Raw genomic sequence first — 18,710 nt, 5'->3', positions numbered from 1 at the left:
TGGATTGCTGGTATTCCCTGCTCCTCTCCTGCCCCAAACCCTCAGGAATGTCCAGGAATGACACCTCAGTCCTGTCCCACCCCTGGGAGTGTCCAAGGCCAGGCTGGACAGGGCTTGGAGCCGCCTGGGTTGGTGGAAGGTGTCCCTGCCCATGGGATGACCTTTCCAACCCAAACCATTCCATGACCTCTGCCACCCTGGGCTCGTGGGCAGATCCCAGCCGTTCTCCCTGGCCGGGGAGGGATCTGCAGGTCTTCAGGGGACACCCCGAGCTGGGACACCCAGCAGGAAAAGAGGCTGGAGCTGCCCACCCGCTGCTGGAGCCATTCCCTGCTCCTGCTGCTTCCTCCAACTTGATTTCCCATCATCAAATCCCGGGATCTGAGGATCTCCACACCCCTGAGCCATGTGGCCTTTCCTGACACAGCCCGGAGAGTCCGGCAAGGAAAAGGCTTTTTTTTTCTTTCCCCTGAGCTGATGCTGCTGGAATTTGGAAGAGAAAAGGCCCTTATGCTGCCCCAGCTCCGGGAGCATAAAGCCCCAGTGTGCGGAACAGGGCAGCCCTGTGTGCTCCCAGCCTTCCCAAAGCGCCGTGGGCCAGCGGGAGCCGTGGGACGCCGGGGGTTTCTTTTCCTGGAAACGGCTCCCAGCTCGGACACGGACGGGTCTCATCGGGGGTTTTTTTAGGTTCTTTCTCGCCTCCTCTTCGCCCAAGTTTTGGGGTTTGGTGAGTTTTGGGTTTGGGTGTTGATGCCGTGTCGTTCCCAGGAGGTTTGTAAAACTGGGGGGGGGGGGGGGGGTGAGGAAAGGAGGGGGGATTTCATCAGGAATGATGGGACAAGGGAGAATGGCTTCCTACTCCGGAGTTACGTGGATTACTGGGAATAAATTCTCCTCTGGGAGGGTGGGGAGGGGCTGGGCTGGAATTCCCAGAGGAGCTGTGGGTGCCCCGGGATCCCTGGAAGTGCCCAAGGCCACCCTGGGACAGTGGGAGGTGTCCCTGCCCATGGCCGGGGTGAGACTGGATGAGCTTTAAGGCTTTTAAGGATTTGGTGACAAAACTTCTGCTCCCCTGAGTTCCCTTCGGCAAAATCCTCCTGGATAACGTGAGGTCTTGCCCTGATCTTCCCTGGAGGGAGAGTCCACTTTTTAGGCAGGAAAATATTCCCAAAGGAATGTGTAAAACGCCTTTTCCTGCCTTTTTTTTTTTTTTCCCCCACCCAGGAAACGTGGTACTGGCACGGGGAGGTGGGCGCCGACGACGTGGTGATGAGCGGGGTCAAGTGCTCGGGGACGGAGATGTCCCTGTCCCACTGCCGCCACGACGGGCCGCACGTGTCCTGCCCCAGGGGAGGGGGACGCTTCGGGGCCGGCGTGTCCTGCTCCGAGAGTGAGTAACTCGGGATTTGTCCCACCTGGGCACAGGAGAGGGGCGGGAGGGATGGGGTCAACCGGATACGTCAGAAGGGCGGGAAGTTCTTCCTCCCAGAGAGGTTCTGGAGGTGTCCAAGTGTCCAAGCTTGGAGCCAGCTGGAATTGTGGAGGCTGCCCCTGCCCATGGTGGGGTGGGATCCATGAGATGAGATCCACGGGAGGGGATCCATGGGATGAGATCCACAGGATGGGGTCCATGGGATGGGGTCCATGGGATGGGGTCCATGGGATGGGATCCATGGGATGAGATCCATGAGATGAAATCCATGGGATGGGATCCATGGGATGGGATCCATGGGATGAGATCCATGAGATGAAATCCATGGGATGGGATCCATGGGATGGGATTTAAAGTCAACTATTCCCATACGGTGAATGGTTCCCTCCCGGGCTTTTCCCACTCAGACTCAGAGCAGGATTAATTTGGATATTCAGGAGAAATTGTTCTTTTTGGGAGTGAGGAGGGGCTGGGATGGAATTCCCGGGGGAACTGTGGCTGCCCCATCCCTAGAAATATCCAAGGCCAGGCTGGACAGGGCCTGGAGCAACCTGGGATAGTGGGAGGTGTTGGGGCTGGAAGCGGCCGATCCTCAAAACCCCGTCCCACCCAAACCGTCCCACGACCCTGTTTCGGGTTTGTTTGATTGCAGTGTACGTGTTACCCCTATGGATAACTTCAGAAATTCTGTTCGTGGTCAGGTTTACATTTCGGTTCCGTGTTTACTTGTAGGTGGCATTTCTGCTCTGATGACTTGAGGCATCATGAGTTAGGAACAACTTCCTTTGCGTTGCTAATCTAAATTTACCTTTGACACTTTTATCTTCGCAGCTTGATTCACTCGTTTGTTGGTTTGGAGTTTTTTATTCTTAGCTTTACTTTTGGGGGACAAGGGTATTTATACGTTGTACTTTTAGAGGTAGTTTCTTTACTTCGGTAGTGATTTTTTTTTTTTTTTTTTTTTACTTTTTAGCTTGGGGTGTTTTAATTTCACCAAACCCATCCGTTCCCTCCCTCCAGCCGCCCCTGACCTGGTGCTGAACGCCGAGCTGGTGGAGCAGACGTCCTACCTGGAGGACAGGCCCATGTTCCTGCTGCAGTGTGCCCTGGAGGAGAACTGCCTGGCCAGCTCTGCCCACAACACCTCGCTGACCTCGGGCTACCGGCGCCTGCTGCGCTTCTCCTCGCAGATCCACAACAACGGCCAGTCCGACTTCCGGCCCAAGAACGGCCGCCACGCCTGGGTGTGGCACGACTGTCACCGGTGGGTGTCACAGGAGGGGGTCGGTGTCACCCCCCTGCTGTGGTGGGGAGGTGACAAAAGGGTTTTGTGCCGCGGTCTGGTGGTTGTGAGGGATGTTCTCTGGGTTTTGGGAGTTCTTTCTCGGTTCGGTTCTTGAGCAGCTGGTTCTGGGTTAGGCACCGTCTGAGCCTCGCTCTGAGCTGAGCTTTGCAGCTGGGCCCTGCTGGGTCTCAGGGCAGGGTTCCAGGGCTGGGATGGGCATTCCCAAAGCCGGGGTACACATTCCCATAGCTGGGATAGGCATTCCCAGTGCTGGGATACCCATTCCCCAAGCTGAGATAGGAATTCCCATAGCTGGAGAACCCATTCCCAATACTGGAATACCCATTCCTATAGCTGGGATACCCATTCCCAAAGCTGGGATACACATTCCCAGTGCTGGGACACCCATTCCTAGTGCTGGGATACCCACTCCCATAGCTGGGGTGGCACAGAGTGGTTTCAGGTCCCGCTCCAGTTGTTTCCCTGGATTTGCTCCCGATTCCAAGGCTGGGCTCCAATCCAGGGTGTTGCATCAGCATCCCCCACGCTGCTGTGCCCAGCCCTGACCACGTGGAGCCACAACTGGGCTTTAATCCGGTAATTCCGGCTCATTCCTGCTCTGCAAATCCCGTGGAGTCCAGCTGGGCTAGAGCTCAGCTCAGCTCTCTGCTGAGCCAGCAGTGAGGCTTAAAAAAACCCCAACGTCCTCCGAGTCCAACGTCACCCAAACCCTGCTGGGGTCTGGCTTTGCTAATCTGGGATCGAAACACGGGCTCTGGGCTCTCTCCTGGCTTTTGCTGTGCCCAGCAGTGCTGGAACATTCCCCAGGCCGGGCTGACACCGGCACATCCCAGCTTAAATCCAGGAAATGTCTCCTGGGTGAAAGCCCAGCTCTGAGCAGGGTGAGAGAAGCTGCCCCAGCTGTTGGGTTTTGCTGATAAATTCACGTCCTGCTGCTTAAAAATTAACTCATGAAAGCAGCCAGGAGCTGGACTGGGCACAGCCGGTGTGGAATGTTCCTGGGAATGATGGGGCTGCTCCGAGGGATGATTTTTTTGGTGGATTCTTCGCCTTTCCTGCCAATATAAAACATTGCGATCCCACAAAAGTTGGAGCAAGGGACTTAATAAATGTCCCAGGCCGGGTTGGATGGGGCTTGGAGCAACCTGGGGCAGCAGGAAGCGTCCCTGCCATGGACAGGGATGGAACAAAACGATCCTTAAATCCCTCCCCGCCCAACCAGGCTGGGATTCTGTGTAAATAAATGCCAGGGGGCAGCAGGATGGGCGACGGAGCATCATCCCCAGGGAATATTCCCTGTCCCACTCCTGCAGCTCCACTTGAGCTGGTAATTAAAGCGAAATTAATGAATTACCCCTGGGGATAATTGCGTGTCCCCACAGGCACTACCACAGCATGGAGGTGTTCACCCACTACGACCTCCTGAACCTCAACGGCACCAAGGTGGCCGAGGGACACAAGGCCAGCTTCTGCCTGGAGGACACCGAGTGCGAAGCAGGTGTGTGCCAGAGCCTTCCCCTGTCCCGGGAATTTCATCCTCTTCCCAAGCAGGGGACAGATCCCAATGGCGGGATGTGGGCTGGAAGGTGCCAGGGACCTGGTGTGGATGGATAGGGAGGGATGGATGGATGGAGGGATGGATGGATGGATGGATGGATGGAGGATGGATGGATGGATGGATCCATGGAGGGATGGATGGATGGATGGATGGATCCAGGGATGGATGGAGGATGGATGGAGGATGGATGGATGGATGGATGGATGGATCCATGGATGGATCCATGGAGGGATGGATGGATGGAGGATGGATGGACGGATGGATATGGATGGATCCATGGAGAGATGGATGGATGGATGGATGGATGGATGGATGTGGATGGAGGGATGGATGGATCCATCGAGGGATGGATGGATGGAGGATGGATGGATAGATGGATCCATGGAGGGATGGATGGATGGATGGATCCATGGAAGGATGGAGGGATGGAAGAAGGATGTGCAGGTAGCACTGAAAAAAGGGGAACTTGGAGCAATTTTGGACACCATGGAAGGGAGGTGGGATGGGAAAGGGTGGGGAAGTGAGATAAAGGATGGATGGATGGATGGATGGATGGATGGATGGATGGGACGGATGGATAAAGGATGGATGGATGATGGAATGGAAGGGAACCCCTCAGGTCCCCCATTCTCTTTTCCACCCTCATCTCCCTCCATCCCAACCCCGAGCTGCTCCAAACTCCAAACTGTTCATTTTCTGCTCCCTCCCAGGTGAGGAATCCCGAAAGAAACCTCCAGCCGCTGGGGCTGGGAGGCGGCACCTCCTTAAACCTCACCCAGAACACCCCGCCTGGAGCTCACCACTGCCCACGGGGAACCACCGGGAATTCTCCGGGAATTCCGCGGCGGATTTTACACTTCCTGCCTTCGTTCTCCCCCCCCAGATGTGCAGAAGCAGTACGAGTGTGCCAATTTTGGGGAGCAGGGCATCACCGTGGGCTGCTGGGACGTTTATCGGCACGACATCGACTGCCAGTGGATCGACATCACCGACGTCCCCCCCGGGGATTACCTCTTCCAGGTGGGACGAACAGCCTTTGGGACGCCCCTGCTGCTTTTACCCCGCCAGTTTTATCCAGAATTTACCAAATTTGCTCATTGGACACCTCCAGCTCCTGTTTATAAAGGGATTATATCCCCAGATGCCTCGAAGATAGAAAGGATTATCCACCAGGATAATCAACACACGCTCCCAAGGGAAAAATCAGAGCCCATGACCACGGTTTGGAGATTAAAGTCTTTAAAAAAATCCGTGTCCAGCTAATCCTGGACAGGCCCGGCCCAGCTGATGCCGTTGACAGTGTTGTCACATTCCTTGGAGCTGTCTGTAAGCAACATCCCCTGGATTTTGGGGATTAAACGGTGCCGTTTGTGGAGGTTTCGTAGGAATTCGGGGCCAGGCCTCCACGGGGGGGAATTCTCTGGGTCTGAAAACAGCCACTGGCAGCGGAGAGGAGGGGGAAGGAGAGGAATTGCTTCCGCCTGAGCCGTGTGAATGGAAAATGGGGGTTTCGAGGAGGAGATTTTGGGGCACGGGGGAAGGTTTGGTTGTGGCGGATTAGCAGAGCTGGGAGGAAAGGCTCAGGGAATTGGGAATGTTCACCTGGAGCAGGGAAAGGCTCCAGGGAGAGCTCGGAGCCCCTGGAAGGGCCTGGAGAGGGGCCGGGGACAAGGGATGGAGGGAGAGGACACAGGGAATGGCTTCCCGCTGGGAAAGGGGAGATGTGGGTGGGATTTTGGAGATGAATGAGGGTGGGGAGGGGCTGGGATGGAATTCCCAGCGGAGCTGCGGCTGCCCCTGGATCCCTGGAAGTGCCCAAGGCCAGGCTGGAGCGCCCTGGGACAGTGGGAGGTGCCCCTGCCCGTGGCAGGGGTGGCCCTGGGTGGGATTTAATTAATTTCATTAATTTAAGGAATGGAATTCCTTCCCACCCAAACCACTCCAGGATTCCCCGACCGAGGAATTTCATTCCCTGGAGTTTTATTCCCTGACCTGGCTTTATTGGCATCATTCCTCTCCCTTCACGAAACAAATTTATATTTTTATTTCCCGCTACAAAAAAAAACAAAAAACCACCAAAAAAAAAAAACACACACACACAAAAGAAAACCCAATAAATTCTTCATCCTGCCCAAAAATCCCCGTCTCAACAACCCCAGGTCGTGATCAACCCCAACTACGAGGTGGCGGAGTCGGATTATTCCAACAACGTCATGAAATGCCGGAGCCGCTACGACGGGCAGCGCATCTGGATGTACAACTGCCACATAGGTGAGGGCTGCGAATCCCCCGGGGGCTGAGCCAAGGATTCACATGAGGAATTTAAATATTTTTTTAATTTTTCAATTTTTTTCCCCCCCCCCCGCCTCGTGTAAAGCTCTGGGTGTGCAATCCCGGCGCCGGCGCAAAAGGGGAAATTTTTTCTTCCCAAAATTAAAATTATTTTGTTGATGTGTGGGATTTTTTGTTTGGTTGGTTGGTTTTGGAGCATAAAACTGCTCCTGGAATTTAAAAAAAACCCAAAAAACCAAACAAAAAAAAGAAAAACAAAAAAAAAAACCCAAAAAACCCCAAAAAACCAAAGCAGTGGAAAAGGAACCCGCTGTGCCAGGCAGGAATTAAAATGTCCCTGGAATGTCAGGGAAATCTGTTTTCTTGGGGAAAAAAAAAAATTAAAATATTATCATTTGGTGTTTTCTTTTTGATCAGGGAAATATCAAAGCCAAAACTGATTTAAATTTGGCTTAAGCCCACGGGAAAAAAAAAAAAAAAAAAAAAAACATTCAAAATGGAATTAATTTGGGGGCTTTTTAGGACAGAAAACGATTTGACATTTCAGCTCCAAATAAAAACCAGCTCCGAAAATTCCCTCCTTCAAGGAATGTTTTTCCTGGGTAAAAAAAAAAAAAAACAAAAGAAAAGAGCAACAAAACCCCAATAATAATTCCGCGTAACCACTGATTTTTCTCATTGTTTTGTTGGGATTTGAGCAGAAAATTCTTGTCCAGTGTGTCACATTTCAGATTTGTGACCCGGTTCAGGAAAGCGAAGCCCGTCCCAGCTGTTGCGTGGGCTCTGCAGCTGAGCCGGGAGATATTTCCAGGGAAAAAGGAAGGGTTTACGCTTCGTTTTGTTCTAATTAAGAGGGAAATCAGGGTTTGCTCCTGGCTCAGGGCAGAGCCCTCGCACCCTCACGGGTTTTATTTTTTAAGCCCCGACCCAGTGGAATTTGGGTAATCCGGGCTGGCGGATCCGCAGCAGGCCAATCCAGCCCTCCCGGGGACTCCTGGCTGCGCCAGTCAGGGCCGGATTTAATTAACACTTCATTTAATTAACCCCAAACCTTTCAGCCCTGCATTTCCAGGGCGCCGGTTCCATCCGATCCTGGTGTTCCCAATTGCTTTTCCCTGCTCTCCCCGTGTTCCCAAGGGTTTTCCCCTGTTCTCCTGATGTTCCCGAGTGCTTTTCCCGCGCTCTCCTGGTATTTGCAAGTGTTCTTCCCTCCTCCTGTGCTCTCCCGATGTTCCTAGGTGTTTTTCCCTGCTCTCCCAATATTCCCAACTGCTTTTCCCTGTCCTCCCAATATTCCCAATTGCTTTTCCCTGCTCTCCCAATATTCCCAAGCACCTTTCCCTGTCCTACCAATATTCCCAACTGCTTTTCCCTGTCCTCCCAATATTCCCAATTGCTTTTCCCTGTTCTCCCAATATTCCCAATTGCTTTTCCCTGCTCTCCCACTGTTCCCAAGCCCTTTTCCCCGCTCTCCCACTGTTCCCAAGCACCTTTCCCTGTCCTCCCAATATTCCCAATTGCTTTTCCCCGCTCTCCCACTGTTCCCAAGCCCTTTCCCCGTTCTCCCAATATTCCCAATTGCTTTTCCCTGTTCTCCCAATATTCCCAATTGCTTTTCCCTGTCCTCCCAATATTCCCAAGCCCTTTTCCCCGCTCTCCCGCTGTTCCCAAGCACCTTTCCCTGTTCTCCCAATATTCCCAACTGCTTTTCCCTGTCCTCCCAATATTCCCAATTGCTTTTCCCCGCTCTCCCGCTGTTCCCAAGCACCTTTCCCTGTTCTCCCAATATTCCCAACTGCTTTTCCCTGTCCTCCCAATATTCCCAATTGCTTTTCCCCGCTCTCCCGCTGTTCCCAAGCACCTTTCCCTGTTCTCCCAATATTCCCAACTGCTTTTCCCTGTCCTCCCAATATTCCCAATTGCTTTTCCCCGCTCTCCCACTGTTCCCAAGCCCTTTTCCCCGTTCTCCCAATATTCCCAAGCCCTTTTCCCCGCTCTCGCGCCGTTCCCGAGCGTTTTTCCCATCCCCTGCTGAGCCCGTGCTCTCCCTGCGTCCTCCCCAGGCGGTTCCTTCAGCGAGGAGACGGAGCAGAAGTTCGACCACTTCAGGGGACTCACAAATAACAACGTGTCCGCCCGGTAGAATTCCCACTAACTTAAGGCAGCCTGGACTCCGGCTCCGGCCCTTCCCGAACCACTGCAGCCCTCCCCGGGAAACCTGGAGCCTCGATCCAAGCGGGAATTTCAGGCGGATCAATCCTGCAAGAAGCCTCTCCCCACCCTCTCCACTTTAGGTGCTCAAGGCCACCCCCTCGGTGCCTCCTGCGATTCCTCCGCTCCAACAACCATTCCAAAAAGATTTTTTTCCTCCCGTCTTTTTTTTTTTTTTTGCGGCACTCCTCAGGTCGGGTGCCAGCCACCCAAAAAAAGTGCCTTTTCCCTTCATTTCCAAGGCATTGCTTGGGAATTTTCAGCTCTTTCACTCTGTCCGTGCTGCTGCTTCCCGCGCTCCTCGGCACTCGCAAGGAAATATAAGGAAAGGGGAAAACAAAAAAAGAAAAAAGGAAAATAAATTAAAAAGGAAAATAAATTAAAAAGGAAAAAAAACAAAAAAAAAGGAGCAGCTTTTTTTGTGAGCAGAACAGTGTAAAGCTGAATTTAATACTGCAGTGAAAAACGCCGGGAGAGCCAACGACCGCCGCGCGCCGGACCGGGAACGTGGGACTTTTCACATGGAATTTCCACCCGGAATTCGTTCGTTTCACACGGAATTTCCACCCGGAATTCGTTCGTTTCACACGGAATTCAATCTCACGTGGAATTCATCTCAAGCTCCCCGAAGCACCCAGAACTCGGCAGTATTCCCGGGAATTCCCACCCCACACAGGGATTTCCTCCACCCGACCAGGTGTTTGTGCCCATCCCAAAATCACCTCCTGACTGAAATCCCATCTTTTCTTTTTTTTTAATTATTATTATTTTAAAGGCTAAATTCATCAGGGTGTCGTTGTATCCCCGTGCACCTTGCAGAGGGAATTCCTGCCTCTCCTCCCACCCCGGGATCTGCTCCTGTGGGAATTCCCAGCGCTCCTCTGTTTGTTTGAGGACACATTTTGCTACAGAGCTCCAATAAAAACCATTTTTTTTTCTCCCCCAGGGGAAAAAAAAAAAAATAATCACTTTACAATCCCTCCGTGTATTTCTCCTTAAATTTTTCTGGAAATTTGGGGTTTTTTTTTTTCCTCCTTTTTCTACAACAAAGGTGACCTGAAATTCCAGCTGCAAAACTCACCCCCAAACCCCCACGTGTCACAGGGATGTGAGGAAAAAATACAGGAAATGTTTTTGAGCATTTCAACTCAAAAATGAAAAATTTTGGTTTTGCCTCGGAATTCCAGACCCTGGAGCAGGAGCAGAGCTTGGGATGGGGGTGGAAGCTCATTTAAAACCCTGGAGGGTTTGGGGGTTTTTTTCCCCCCCCTAAATGAGCAGATCCCAACTTTCAGGGAAGCTCAGGCCCTTGAAACTCTGCAAATAAGGAACAACAACAACAACAAATTCCCTAAAACTTGGATCCACTGCCTGTCAAGTTTCCCGGGATAACCTCAACAGCAACAAACGACAACAAACGTGGAACAGATTTTTGAACTCCTGCCGAATTCGGACCCAAACCCAAAAAAATCCCAATTTTCTTACTCTTAACACCTATTTTTAGCTTTGTTTCTTTTTTTTTTTTTTTTTTTTTTAATGGGAAAACAAAGCAGGAATAAGGAATAAAACAACCACCTTATCCCTGCAGGTGCCTCCCCGGGGGCGCTTTTAAAACCCCCAACCGAGAATTCCAGCACTTCCCAGGGGGGCTCCAAAAAAAAAAAAAGTTCCAAATTAAACCTGAACGAGAAACTTTTCCCAACTTTGGTGCCGATCCACGAAGGAACAACCCCCCTCATGGCACTGCCTGCTCTGCATGCATTTAATAGCACGGCCATGCTCGTCTTTACAGCCTTTTTTTGGGGTTTTTTTTTTTTTTTTGGGATTATTCCTCCTGATCCAAAGGTTCTGGCTGGAAAACTTCGGTCCCTGCCGCCTCCTGCTGCCGGTGCCTCCAGCCCAGGGCGTGGGACACGAGCCTCCTGGCCACTGCTGTGTCCGTCTGTGGCCGCTCTTTTCCCAGCTGAAGGAGTTCTAGGAGGAGGGGGGAAAAAAAAGAAAAAAAAAGGGAAAAATTTAATCCACCTGGGAGAAATTCGTGGTTAAATCCCTAAAAATCAGATTTTTTTTTTCTTCCCCTGCTTGTTTAACTCGTTTATCAACATCAAATCCTTCCGCCTCTGTGGAGAAAGTCATTGTTAAATCCCCAAAAATCAGATTTTTTTTTTCCCCCGCTTGTTTAATTCATTTATCAACATCCTCTGTCTCTGTGAAGGAGAAATTCGTGGTTAAATTCTAAAAATCTGATTTTTTTTTTTCCCCCCGCTGTTTAATTAATTTATCACCATTAAATCCTTCCATCTCTGTGAAGGAGAAATTCGTGGTTAAATCCCAAAAATCCGGATTTTTTTTTTCCCCCTGCTTGTTAAAATTGTTTATCAACATCAAATCCTTCTGTCTTCTGTGAATAAATTGATTTAATTTTTTTTTTCCCAGGGAGATGGGAACCCCATTCCCAACATCCCATCCCTGTGAAAGATTCAGGCAATTGATCCATTCAAAATTCATCCATTCAAAATTTATCCATTAAAATTTTATCCACAAAAACCTCCATCCCAACTGAAATCTTGATCCCAAGCTGCTGAAATCCTTGGGAAACAGCAAGACAAAAAAATAAAAATCGGCATTTTAAATTATTTTTAAATATTTCAGGTAACTTTGGTCACTGCCTTCCATTGGTTGCGTTTTTTCTGGATTGCTGCAATTCCATCTGCAAGGAATAAATCCACCAAAATTTCACCAGGTCCACAATAATTTGGATTTGGGGATTCATTAATGAATTAATCCTTTATCAATTTGCAGTTGTTATCTCCACAGCAAGGGGGGTGAGGGGCGCTTTGCTTTTTGTTTTTCCTGAAATTTCATTCATTAAAAAAATAATAAAATAAAATAAAATAAAATAAAATAAAATAAAATAAAATAAAATAAAATAAAATAAAATAAAATTTGGAAAGAGACACTGTCAGCGAATTAAAATCCAAAACTGTATTTGGAAAACAATCAGTTGAAAATGGAGACCAACAGAATTTCTGTTTAATTATTATATATAATGATATATTATTGTATTATTAAAATAATTTTAATTTTCAGATGAGTGAATAAATTAAAAAAAAACCAACTAAATGAAAAATAAATGAAAATAAACGAAAAAAAAAAAAAACAGATGAAGGGGAGGTGCAAAAAAAGCAAATTTTTGGACGTTTCCTTTAAAAAAAACCTCAGGGATTTGCCAGTGTGACAGCGTCCCTTGAACGCGTGAAAAATGGGAATTTTCTTCTGGAAAACCCCCAGGAATTGTTGGTTCAGAGTCTCTGCTGCTGCTGAGGGTTCGTGGCTTTGCTTTCCTGTGGCAACTTGGACCTGATCAATCTGATTGAAAGGCAGAATTCAACCAATCAATCAATCAATCAATCATCAATCAATCAATCAAATGATGTTCACGGCTCAGCTTCACCGTTTCTCCTTCCCGAATAAAAACGATGCCAACCACGAGTCTGGGTTCGTCTCCTTTGGGTTGGGCAGGGGGGGAGAGAGGGAAGAGAAAAAACATTTCCCTGAGGGGAATTTCCTGGCTTGGCCTTCCCCAAAAATATAAATCCCAAATTCCAGCACAGCCCTTCTTCCCTTCCGACTCCCCCCTAAAGAGCAGCAAGTTCAATAAATCCCAAAAATAAATTAGATTAAATCTGAATTTCGGGGTTCCACAGCTCAGCGACCAATAAATCCACCAAAACCAAAAATAAAATAAATAAATGAAACCCCCAATCAGTCAGGAAAAAGAATTGGTGCTGCACATGAAATTTCTCACGGATTCGTCATCCAGGGGCGGGGAAACGTGGATTTAGGGAATCTTTCCTTACTTGGTCTCTGCAGTGCCTTGATCTTGGATTGTCTGGTGGCGTGGATCAGGGGCCGGATCTTCAGGCAGGGGTAACGCCGGCCCAGGGCTTGGGATGCTGCAAAGGGAACCAGAAATCCCTGGGATTCACCCCAAAAAAACCTCAAATCCCAGCGTGAGAACAGCCAAAAAACTGGGAGCAAAAATTCCCTCAAGATTTGGGCTGAACCAGCCGAAGTCACGGCGGGCACCTCGGGAAAAAAGCCAAAAAAAAATAACTAGAAACAAGTGTTCTTTTTTTAAAGGGTTTTGTCCCTCTTAGAGGAAATCCCAAAGAAAAGAGCAGGAGCCGTCGGGATATTGGGATGCAGGAGGATGGAAAACCCCTCCAGGGTTGGCTCTGACCTGAATTTGGGGTGGTTTCCCCTCCCCAAAAAAACGAGTTTGCTCAGAGTTTTGGTGCCAACATCCCTGGGAGGCGATTAAACCTTTGTAGGGGTTTTTTTTCCAGTTATAAACTTCCAAAAAATGGGAAAACAAGTGGAAAACCAGCTTATCATCATCATCATCATTATTGTCATTATTTGTAATTTCTAAGAGTGCACGCAGGTGCATCCAAGGCCATTAAAAAAACCCCAGTTTTCCCCATCCCAAAAATTCCAGCTTCCCAAAACCCTCCCAGGATGGGGAGGAAAAAAAAAAAAAATAATGGGATGAGGCCAACAAAAAGCCCACTGCAAACCAGTTCAGGGCACTGGGGAGCTCTGGGCTGCCCCAATCCCAGCCCAAATACCTGTGGAGAGGCTGGAAAAGATTCCCAGGGCGTGGGTATCATCCACCCACTGGATTTTGAAGCCGCTCTCGCTGCAAGAAAAAGAGAAAAAATCTGAATTGGTGGCAAAGAAAACGAAGCCCCAGTAAAACCCAGCAGCCCCAGGAGGGGTTTGCAGCGATTCCCAAAGAATTATTCCGGTTTTAAATGGGAAAAGGGCGGGAAAAGAAGGGAAAAAGGACATTAAACAAGGTGAAATCACCCTCCAAATCCTCCTTTTCCTCTCAAACCCAACCTCAGTTTGCAGGGATTGGCTTCCAGCACCGAAATCTTGTCGTTTTTTAAGGCCTAAAATGCAGGAAGAGCCCCCTCGAGGCAAAGAGGGGAAGGCAAAAGTAAAATTCAGGATGTGAGTGCCAGAGCCCTGGGCTTGAAACCAGACCTAAACTGCAAGGAAATATCTTTGGAGGCGCTCAAAGAGGGGAAGGCGAAACTAAAATTCAGGATTTGGGTGCCAGCTCCACGAAGAGGGGAAGGCGAAACTAAAATTCAGGATTTGGGTGCCAGCTCCACGAAGAGGGGAAGGCAAAACTAAAATTCAGGATTTGGGTGCCAGCCCCACGAAGAGGGGAAGGCGAAACTAAAATTCAGGATTTGGGTGCCAGTCCCACGAAGAGGAGAAGGCGAAACTAAAATTCAGGATTTGGGTGCCAGCCCCACGAAGAGGAGAAGGCGAAACTAAAATTCAGGATTTGGGTGCCAGCCCCACGAAGAGGAGAAGGCAAAACTAAAATTCAGGATTTGGGTGCCACCCCAGGCTGAGGGTGCTCCCTGCCCCGCTCAGGCTCCCGGGCAGGGACTCACTGGAAATCGGCGAAGATTTCCACCAGATCCTCGGTCTTCAGGGCAGAGGGGAAGTCGTAGATCTCGGTGACGTGGCCCAGGTCCCCCTCGGAGAGCTGGGCCTCCCCGTAGCCGGAATAATCCACGCTGATCCTCTCGACGCTGATCTCCTTCACCGTCAGATTCCCGACGATCTGGGGACGGGATCCAAAGCAGGAATTTAAAAAATAAAATCAGAAAGAGCCAGGGGTTGGGTTTCCCTCCCGTCAGAGCCCGACCAAACCCCGTGTGCACCACCCAGGGTTGGGAGTTTCCTCCCAGGGAGCGATCCTTTCCGTGGTTTTTGTCCCAGATTTGTCCCCGGGTCACCTCAGCCAGCAGCTCTGCCGTGCAGTCGTCCTCGAGGTCCCTCCGCCTTGGCCCCTCTCTGTCCCCTGCCGCCAAATCCAGGCTCAGCGCCTCGGCCACGTCCGAGGGCTCCTTCTCCTCCTCCTCCTCCTCTTCCTCCCTGGGCGCTTTTCCTCCTTGGATCGCCTCTGGAGCGCCGGGATCACCACCACGGAGCAGCTCAGGAGCGGCCAGAGCCTCGCCGGGGCCTTCCAGAACCTTCCGGAGAGGTTTTTGCTCCTCCTGAGCAGCGCCGGGGTTTTCCTGCTCCGGGTTTTCCAGCGTGGAAAAATTCCCTGGGGATGCCTGGGGATTCTGCTCTGCGGGTGGGGAGTTGTTCCCGCTGCTCTCCAGGCTCCGGGTTTCCAGCAGGTTTGCTCCTGGCGCTCTCCAGGCTCTGGGGTTTTGGGTTTCTGGGGGCTCTGTCCGGCTGCCACCGTGGTTTTCCAGAGGGAAGGAGCTTTTCCCAGGCTCTGACCCTGGGGAATTACAGCTGGGCGGGTTTTCCTCTCTCAGCTGGGCCTGGGATCCGCTGCCTCCTGGAACGAGGGCGCTGCCGTGGCCTGACTCCTGCTCCCCTGCCTGGGGATGGGAACAGTCTTCATCCTGCTCACGGGAATCCCGGCTGGTCCCTAAGGGTGGCACCTTCTCGTCACACACAGGACGCTGCTCCGCGCCGCCTTTTTCCGCCACGTTCTCCTGCTGCTTCCCAGGGCTGCCTCCGCCCTCGCCCACCTCCAGCTGGGCGTCCCCGACGGGATTTTTGGGGCGGTTTTCACCCGCCGGAGCCGCGTCCCCGTCGCTCTCCCGCTCCCTCCAGTTGGTTTTTTTCCTGATCCCTTTGGGCACGTACAGGGCTTTGTCCGGCTTCCTCCTGGGCGGCCTGGAGATCCTCCCCGAGCCCACGGAGGAGCGGGCAGTGTCCCCGTGGGTGTCCCCGGGGTGACGCGGCCGGGCCCCCCGGCCCCCCCGGCCCCAGGGCTGCGCCGGCCGCGGGCACCGCGCCGGGGCGTTCCCGGCTTTTTGGTCGCCCGTGGGCTCGTTGGGAAGCCTGGGAAGGAAAGGGATACGGGCAGAGGTGAGCAAGGGGAAGGTCAAGCCCAGGGATGCATCCGCCGGGGACGCGGGGTTTGCCAGAGGAAAAGCGGCGAATTCCCAAAGGGAACAAGCCCGTCGTTCCGCGGGGTCTGGAGGTGATGGAGACCTGGAACGGGACACGGCGACTTTGGGTTTGATCCGAGGGCTGGGAGAGCTGGGAATGCTCCAGGGACACCTCAGAGCCCCTTCCCGAGCCTAAAGGGGCTCCAGGAGAGCTGGACAGGGACTGGGGACAAGGCAGGGAGGGACAGGACACGGGGAATGTTGTCACAGGGCAGGCATGGATTGGATCTTGGGATGGAATTCCCAGATTTGCTGTGGCTGCCCCCGGCTCCCTGGGAGCATCCAAGGCCAGGCTGGAGCAGCCTGGGACAGTGGGAGGTGTCCCCAGGAGGTGACAAACGCACCGGGATGAGTTTCGGGTCCCTCCCAAACCCCTCCAGGTTTGTTTCCAGCTCACCTGACAGCGGAGTGACAAATGACCGTCCTCCTCCTCCAGCCCTCTCCCACCGAGAAGCTGCTCAGCAATTCCATGTTTTCCACGGTCCTGTGGATCAGGTACCTGAGGCGGCTGGACAGGGGAGGGAACAGGAGCACCCTGAAAGGACAGAGGGCTCGGGGAGTCAGGAACGTGCAGGGAGGGATGGGAATGTCGGGAAAATCCAACAATTCCGGCCCCGAGTCATTCCCAGCACGGGATTTAAATCAGGAAAAGGAAAAAAAAAAAAAAAGCCAAGCGGGAACTTGACGCTATTAAAGAGCACAGATCCCTTCCCAGGCGTGCAGGCAGACACATTTTACACCGAAAATCCGCAGGAAATGGAGTGTGGGGAGGCTGGGAGTGCCCGACCCCAAGGGCTTGGCCTGGAGCCTCATTCCTGCTGTATCCACGTGGGAAAGGCTGGGAAGCACCAGCAGAGAGCTGCTCCCCATCCCCTTCCTCCACAAGCCTGAGTTCTCCCGGCCGAGCACACTCCAGAGGGCAGGAATAACCCAAGAGCAAATCAAATAAAACTCCACGGTCAATGTCACCGCTGCCACCACGCGGTTTGTCCCCGAGCGTTTGACACCAGCACCGGGAATTTCTGCGCCGGGTATTTTATGGGAAAAAAAAAAAAAAAAAAAAAAAAAAGGCACCGAAACAAATATTTAAGGTCAGGATAAGGCGGCAGGGAGCTGAGCTGAGCGTGGCCACCCCTGCTCGTGTCCACTGGCCACCTCAAGGGCTCCAGAGGTCACCGGGCTGGGAACAGAGCAGAGCTGAGCAGAGGTGGCTGTAAAAGCCACCAAATGGCCACAAAACTCCGCTTGACCAGAGGAGGGGATCCCGCACCAACCCCAGCACCCTGGAGCCCAAATTCCGCTGCTTTCACCCCAGAAAAACGATTTAATAAAAAAAAAAAAAATCCCGAGGTGTCCCTGGTGGTCCCACGGCCCAGGTGAACCCACCGCTGGTGCTGCCCCTGCGCCATGAAGTGCTCCAGCTCCTCCGCGATGCTGCCCACGAACTCATCCTCGGTGGGCGACAGGAAAACGCCGTCCATGGAGCGCAGCGCCAGGGTGGCGGCGGGGGGAGCCTGCCGGGGGACAGCGGGACACGTGGGGGGACAGCGGGACACGTGGGGGGACCGCCGCGAACCCCCGCCCGTGGGTGCCCAGCACCCCCTGACAAATCTCACCCGCCCCTCGTCTGCAGCCCGTGATCCCCCCCATCCCTGGGAATCCCGAAATTCCCCGCCCTGGGCATCCCAAAATCCCCCCCCCCGACCTGGGCATTCCAACATCCCCCCGACCTGGCCGTCCCCAGCATCTCTGCACCCCGTTATCCCCTTCCCAGGACACCCCCAGCCTCCATCCCGCCCTCTGCAGCCCCTCTCTTCCCCCTGCCCCCCCTTCTCTCAGCGCACCCCAGCGCCACGTGCTGCCTGCCGTCCTCCCCATCATCATCATCATCATCACCATCATCATCATCATCATCATCATCATCATCACCGCCCCTATCCCCGCGCCCCCGGCTCCCGCACCCCCCGTGTCCCCCCCCAGGCTCCGGCCGCCCCGTCCGGGGTCCCCCCGCGTCCTCACCGCCAGGCCCGGCCGAGCAGCGGATGCCGGTGCGGCGCCTGCGCCCGGACCCGGCTCCTCCCGCTCGGTTCTGGCTCCTCCTGCTCTGTCCCGGCTGCTCCTGCCCGATCCCGGCTCCTCCTTCTCGATCCAGGCTCCTCCTGCCCGATCCCGGCTCCTCCTGCCCGATCCCAGCTCCTCCCGCTCGGTTCTGGCTCCTCCCGCTCGGTTCTGGCTCCTCCTTCTCGATCCCGGCTCCTCCCGCTCGATCCCGGCTCCTCCCGCTCTGTCCTGGATCGTCCCGTCGCGCTCCGGCTCCTCCATGCTGATCCCGGCTTGATCCGTGCCGGGGTCCGTGCCAGGCAATCCCAGCTCGGGGAGGATCCCACCTCCTGCCCCTGGGCCAGAGCAGATGTTTTGTCCTTCCTGCATCAGCTCCAGACACGGCCCCGGGGCTCCGGGGGAGGCGCCCAGACCTGCGAGGCCCTGAGCACGGGGACAGCCCGGGCTGAGCCCAGGAGAGTTATCCTGGGAAATCCTGGGAGTTCTGAGCACAGTGCCCGTCCAGCAGCCCCGGGCCAGTGACCAGCTGGATTTGGCCAGTCCCATCCAGCAGCCCCGGGCCAGTGACCAGCTGGATTTGGCCAGTCCCATCCAGCAGCCCCTGGGCCAGTGACCAGCTGGATTTGGCCAGTGCCCGTCCAGCAGTCCTGGGCCAGTGACCAGCTGGATTTGGCCAGTGCCCATCCAGCAGCCCCGGGCCACTGACCAGCTGGATTTGGCCAGTCCCCGTCCAGCAGCCCCGGGCCAGTGACCAGCTGGATTTGGCCAGTCCCATCCAGCAGCCCCGGGCCACTGACCAGCTGGATTTGGCCAGTCCCATCCAGCAGCCCCGGGCCACTGACCAGCTGG

The 18,710-nt window shown here is 53.1% G+C and overlaps 2 protein-coding genes across 2 annotated transcripts in view; one reads left to right on the top strand and one right to left on the bottom strand.

Annotated features, from left to right (window-relative positions):
- The window catches only part of LOC136302840 (lysyl oxidase homolog 2), a 44,773-nt gene extending 33,029 nt beyond the window's left edge, over positions 1-11,744 (top strand). Inside the window, exons 9-14 of the mRNA XM_066206428.1 lie at positions 1,225-1,390; positions 2,453-2,696; positions 4,121-4,236; positions 5,180-5,316; positions 6,456-6,567; positions 8,652-11,744. Coding sequence (XP_066062525.1) covers positions 1,225-1,390; positions 2,453-2,696; positions 4,121-4,236; positions 5,180-5,316; positions 6,456-6,567; positions 8,652-8,731 — 855 coding nt within the window. The 3' untranslated portion in view covers positions 8,732-11,744. The remainder of the gene's footprint in view (positions 1-1,224; positions 1,391-2,452; positions 2,697-4,120; positions 4,237-5,179; positions 5,317-6,455; positions 6,568-8,651) is intronic.
- On the bottom strand, positions 10,305-18,038 carry LOC136302841 (R3H and coiled-coil domain-containing protein 1-like). Its single transcript, XM_066206429.1, has 8 exons — positions 17,820-18,038; positions 17,187-17,314; positions 16,198-16,335; positions 14,622-15,690; positions 14,274-14,446; positions 13,431-13,501; positions 12,660-12,755; positions 10,305-10,773 (listed from the first exon to the last, which is right to left on the bottom strand). Exons 2-8 carry the CDS (start codon positions 17,279-17,281, stop codon positions 10,625-10,627), a joined length of 1,791 nt encoding a protein of 596 aa, XP_066062526.1. The 5' UTR covers positions 17,282-17,314; positions 17,820-18,038; the 3' UTR covers positions 10,305-10,624.
- Between the last annotated feature and the right edge of the window lie 672 nt (positions 18,039-18,710).

Source organism: Chamaea fasciata, unplaced genomic scaffold, assembly GCF_029207755.1.
Source record: "Chamaea fasciata isolate MVZ Bird 193981 ecotype frontalis unplaced genomic scaffold, bChaFas1.0.hap1 SCAF_30, whole genome shotgun sequence".
Taxonomy (NCBI): domain Eukaryota; kingdom Metazoa; phylum Chordata; class Aves; order Passeriformes; family Sylviidae; genus Chamaea; species Chamaea fasciata.
This window is presented reverse-complemented; position numbering and strand designations above follow the sequence as displayed.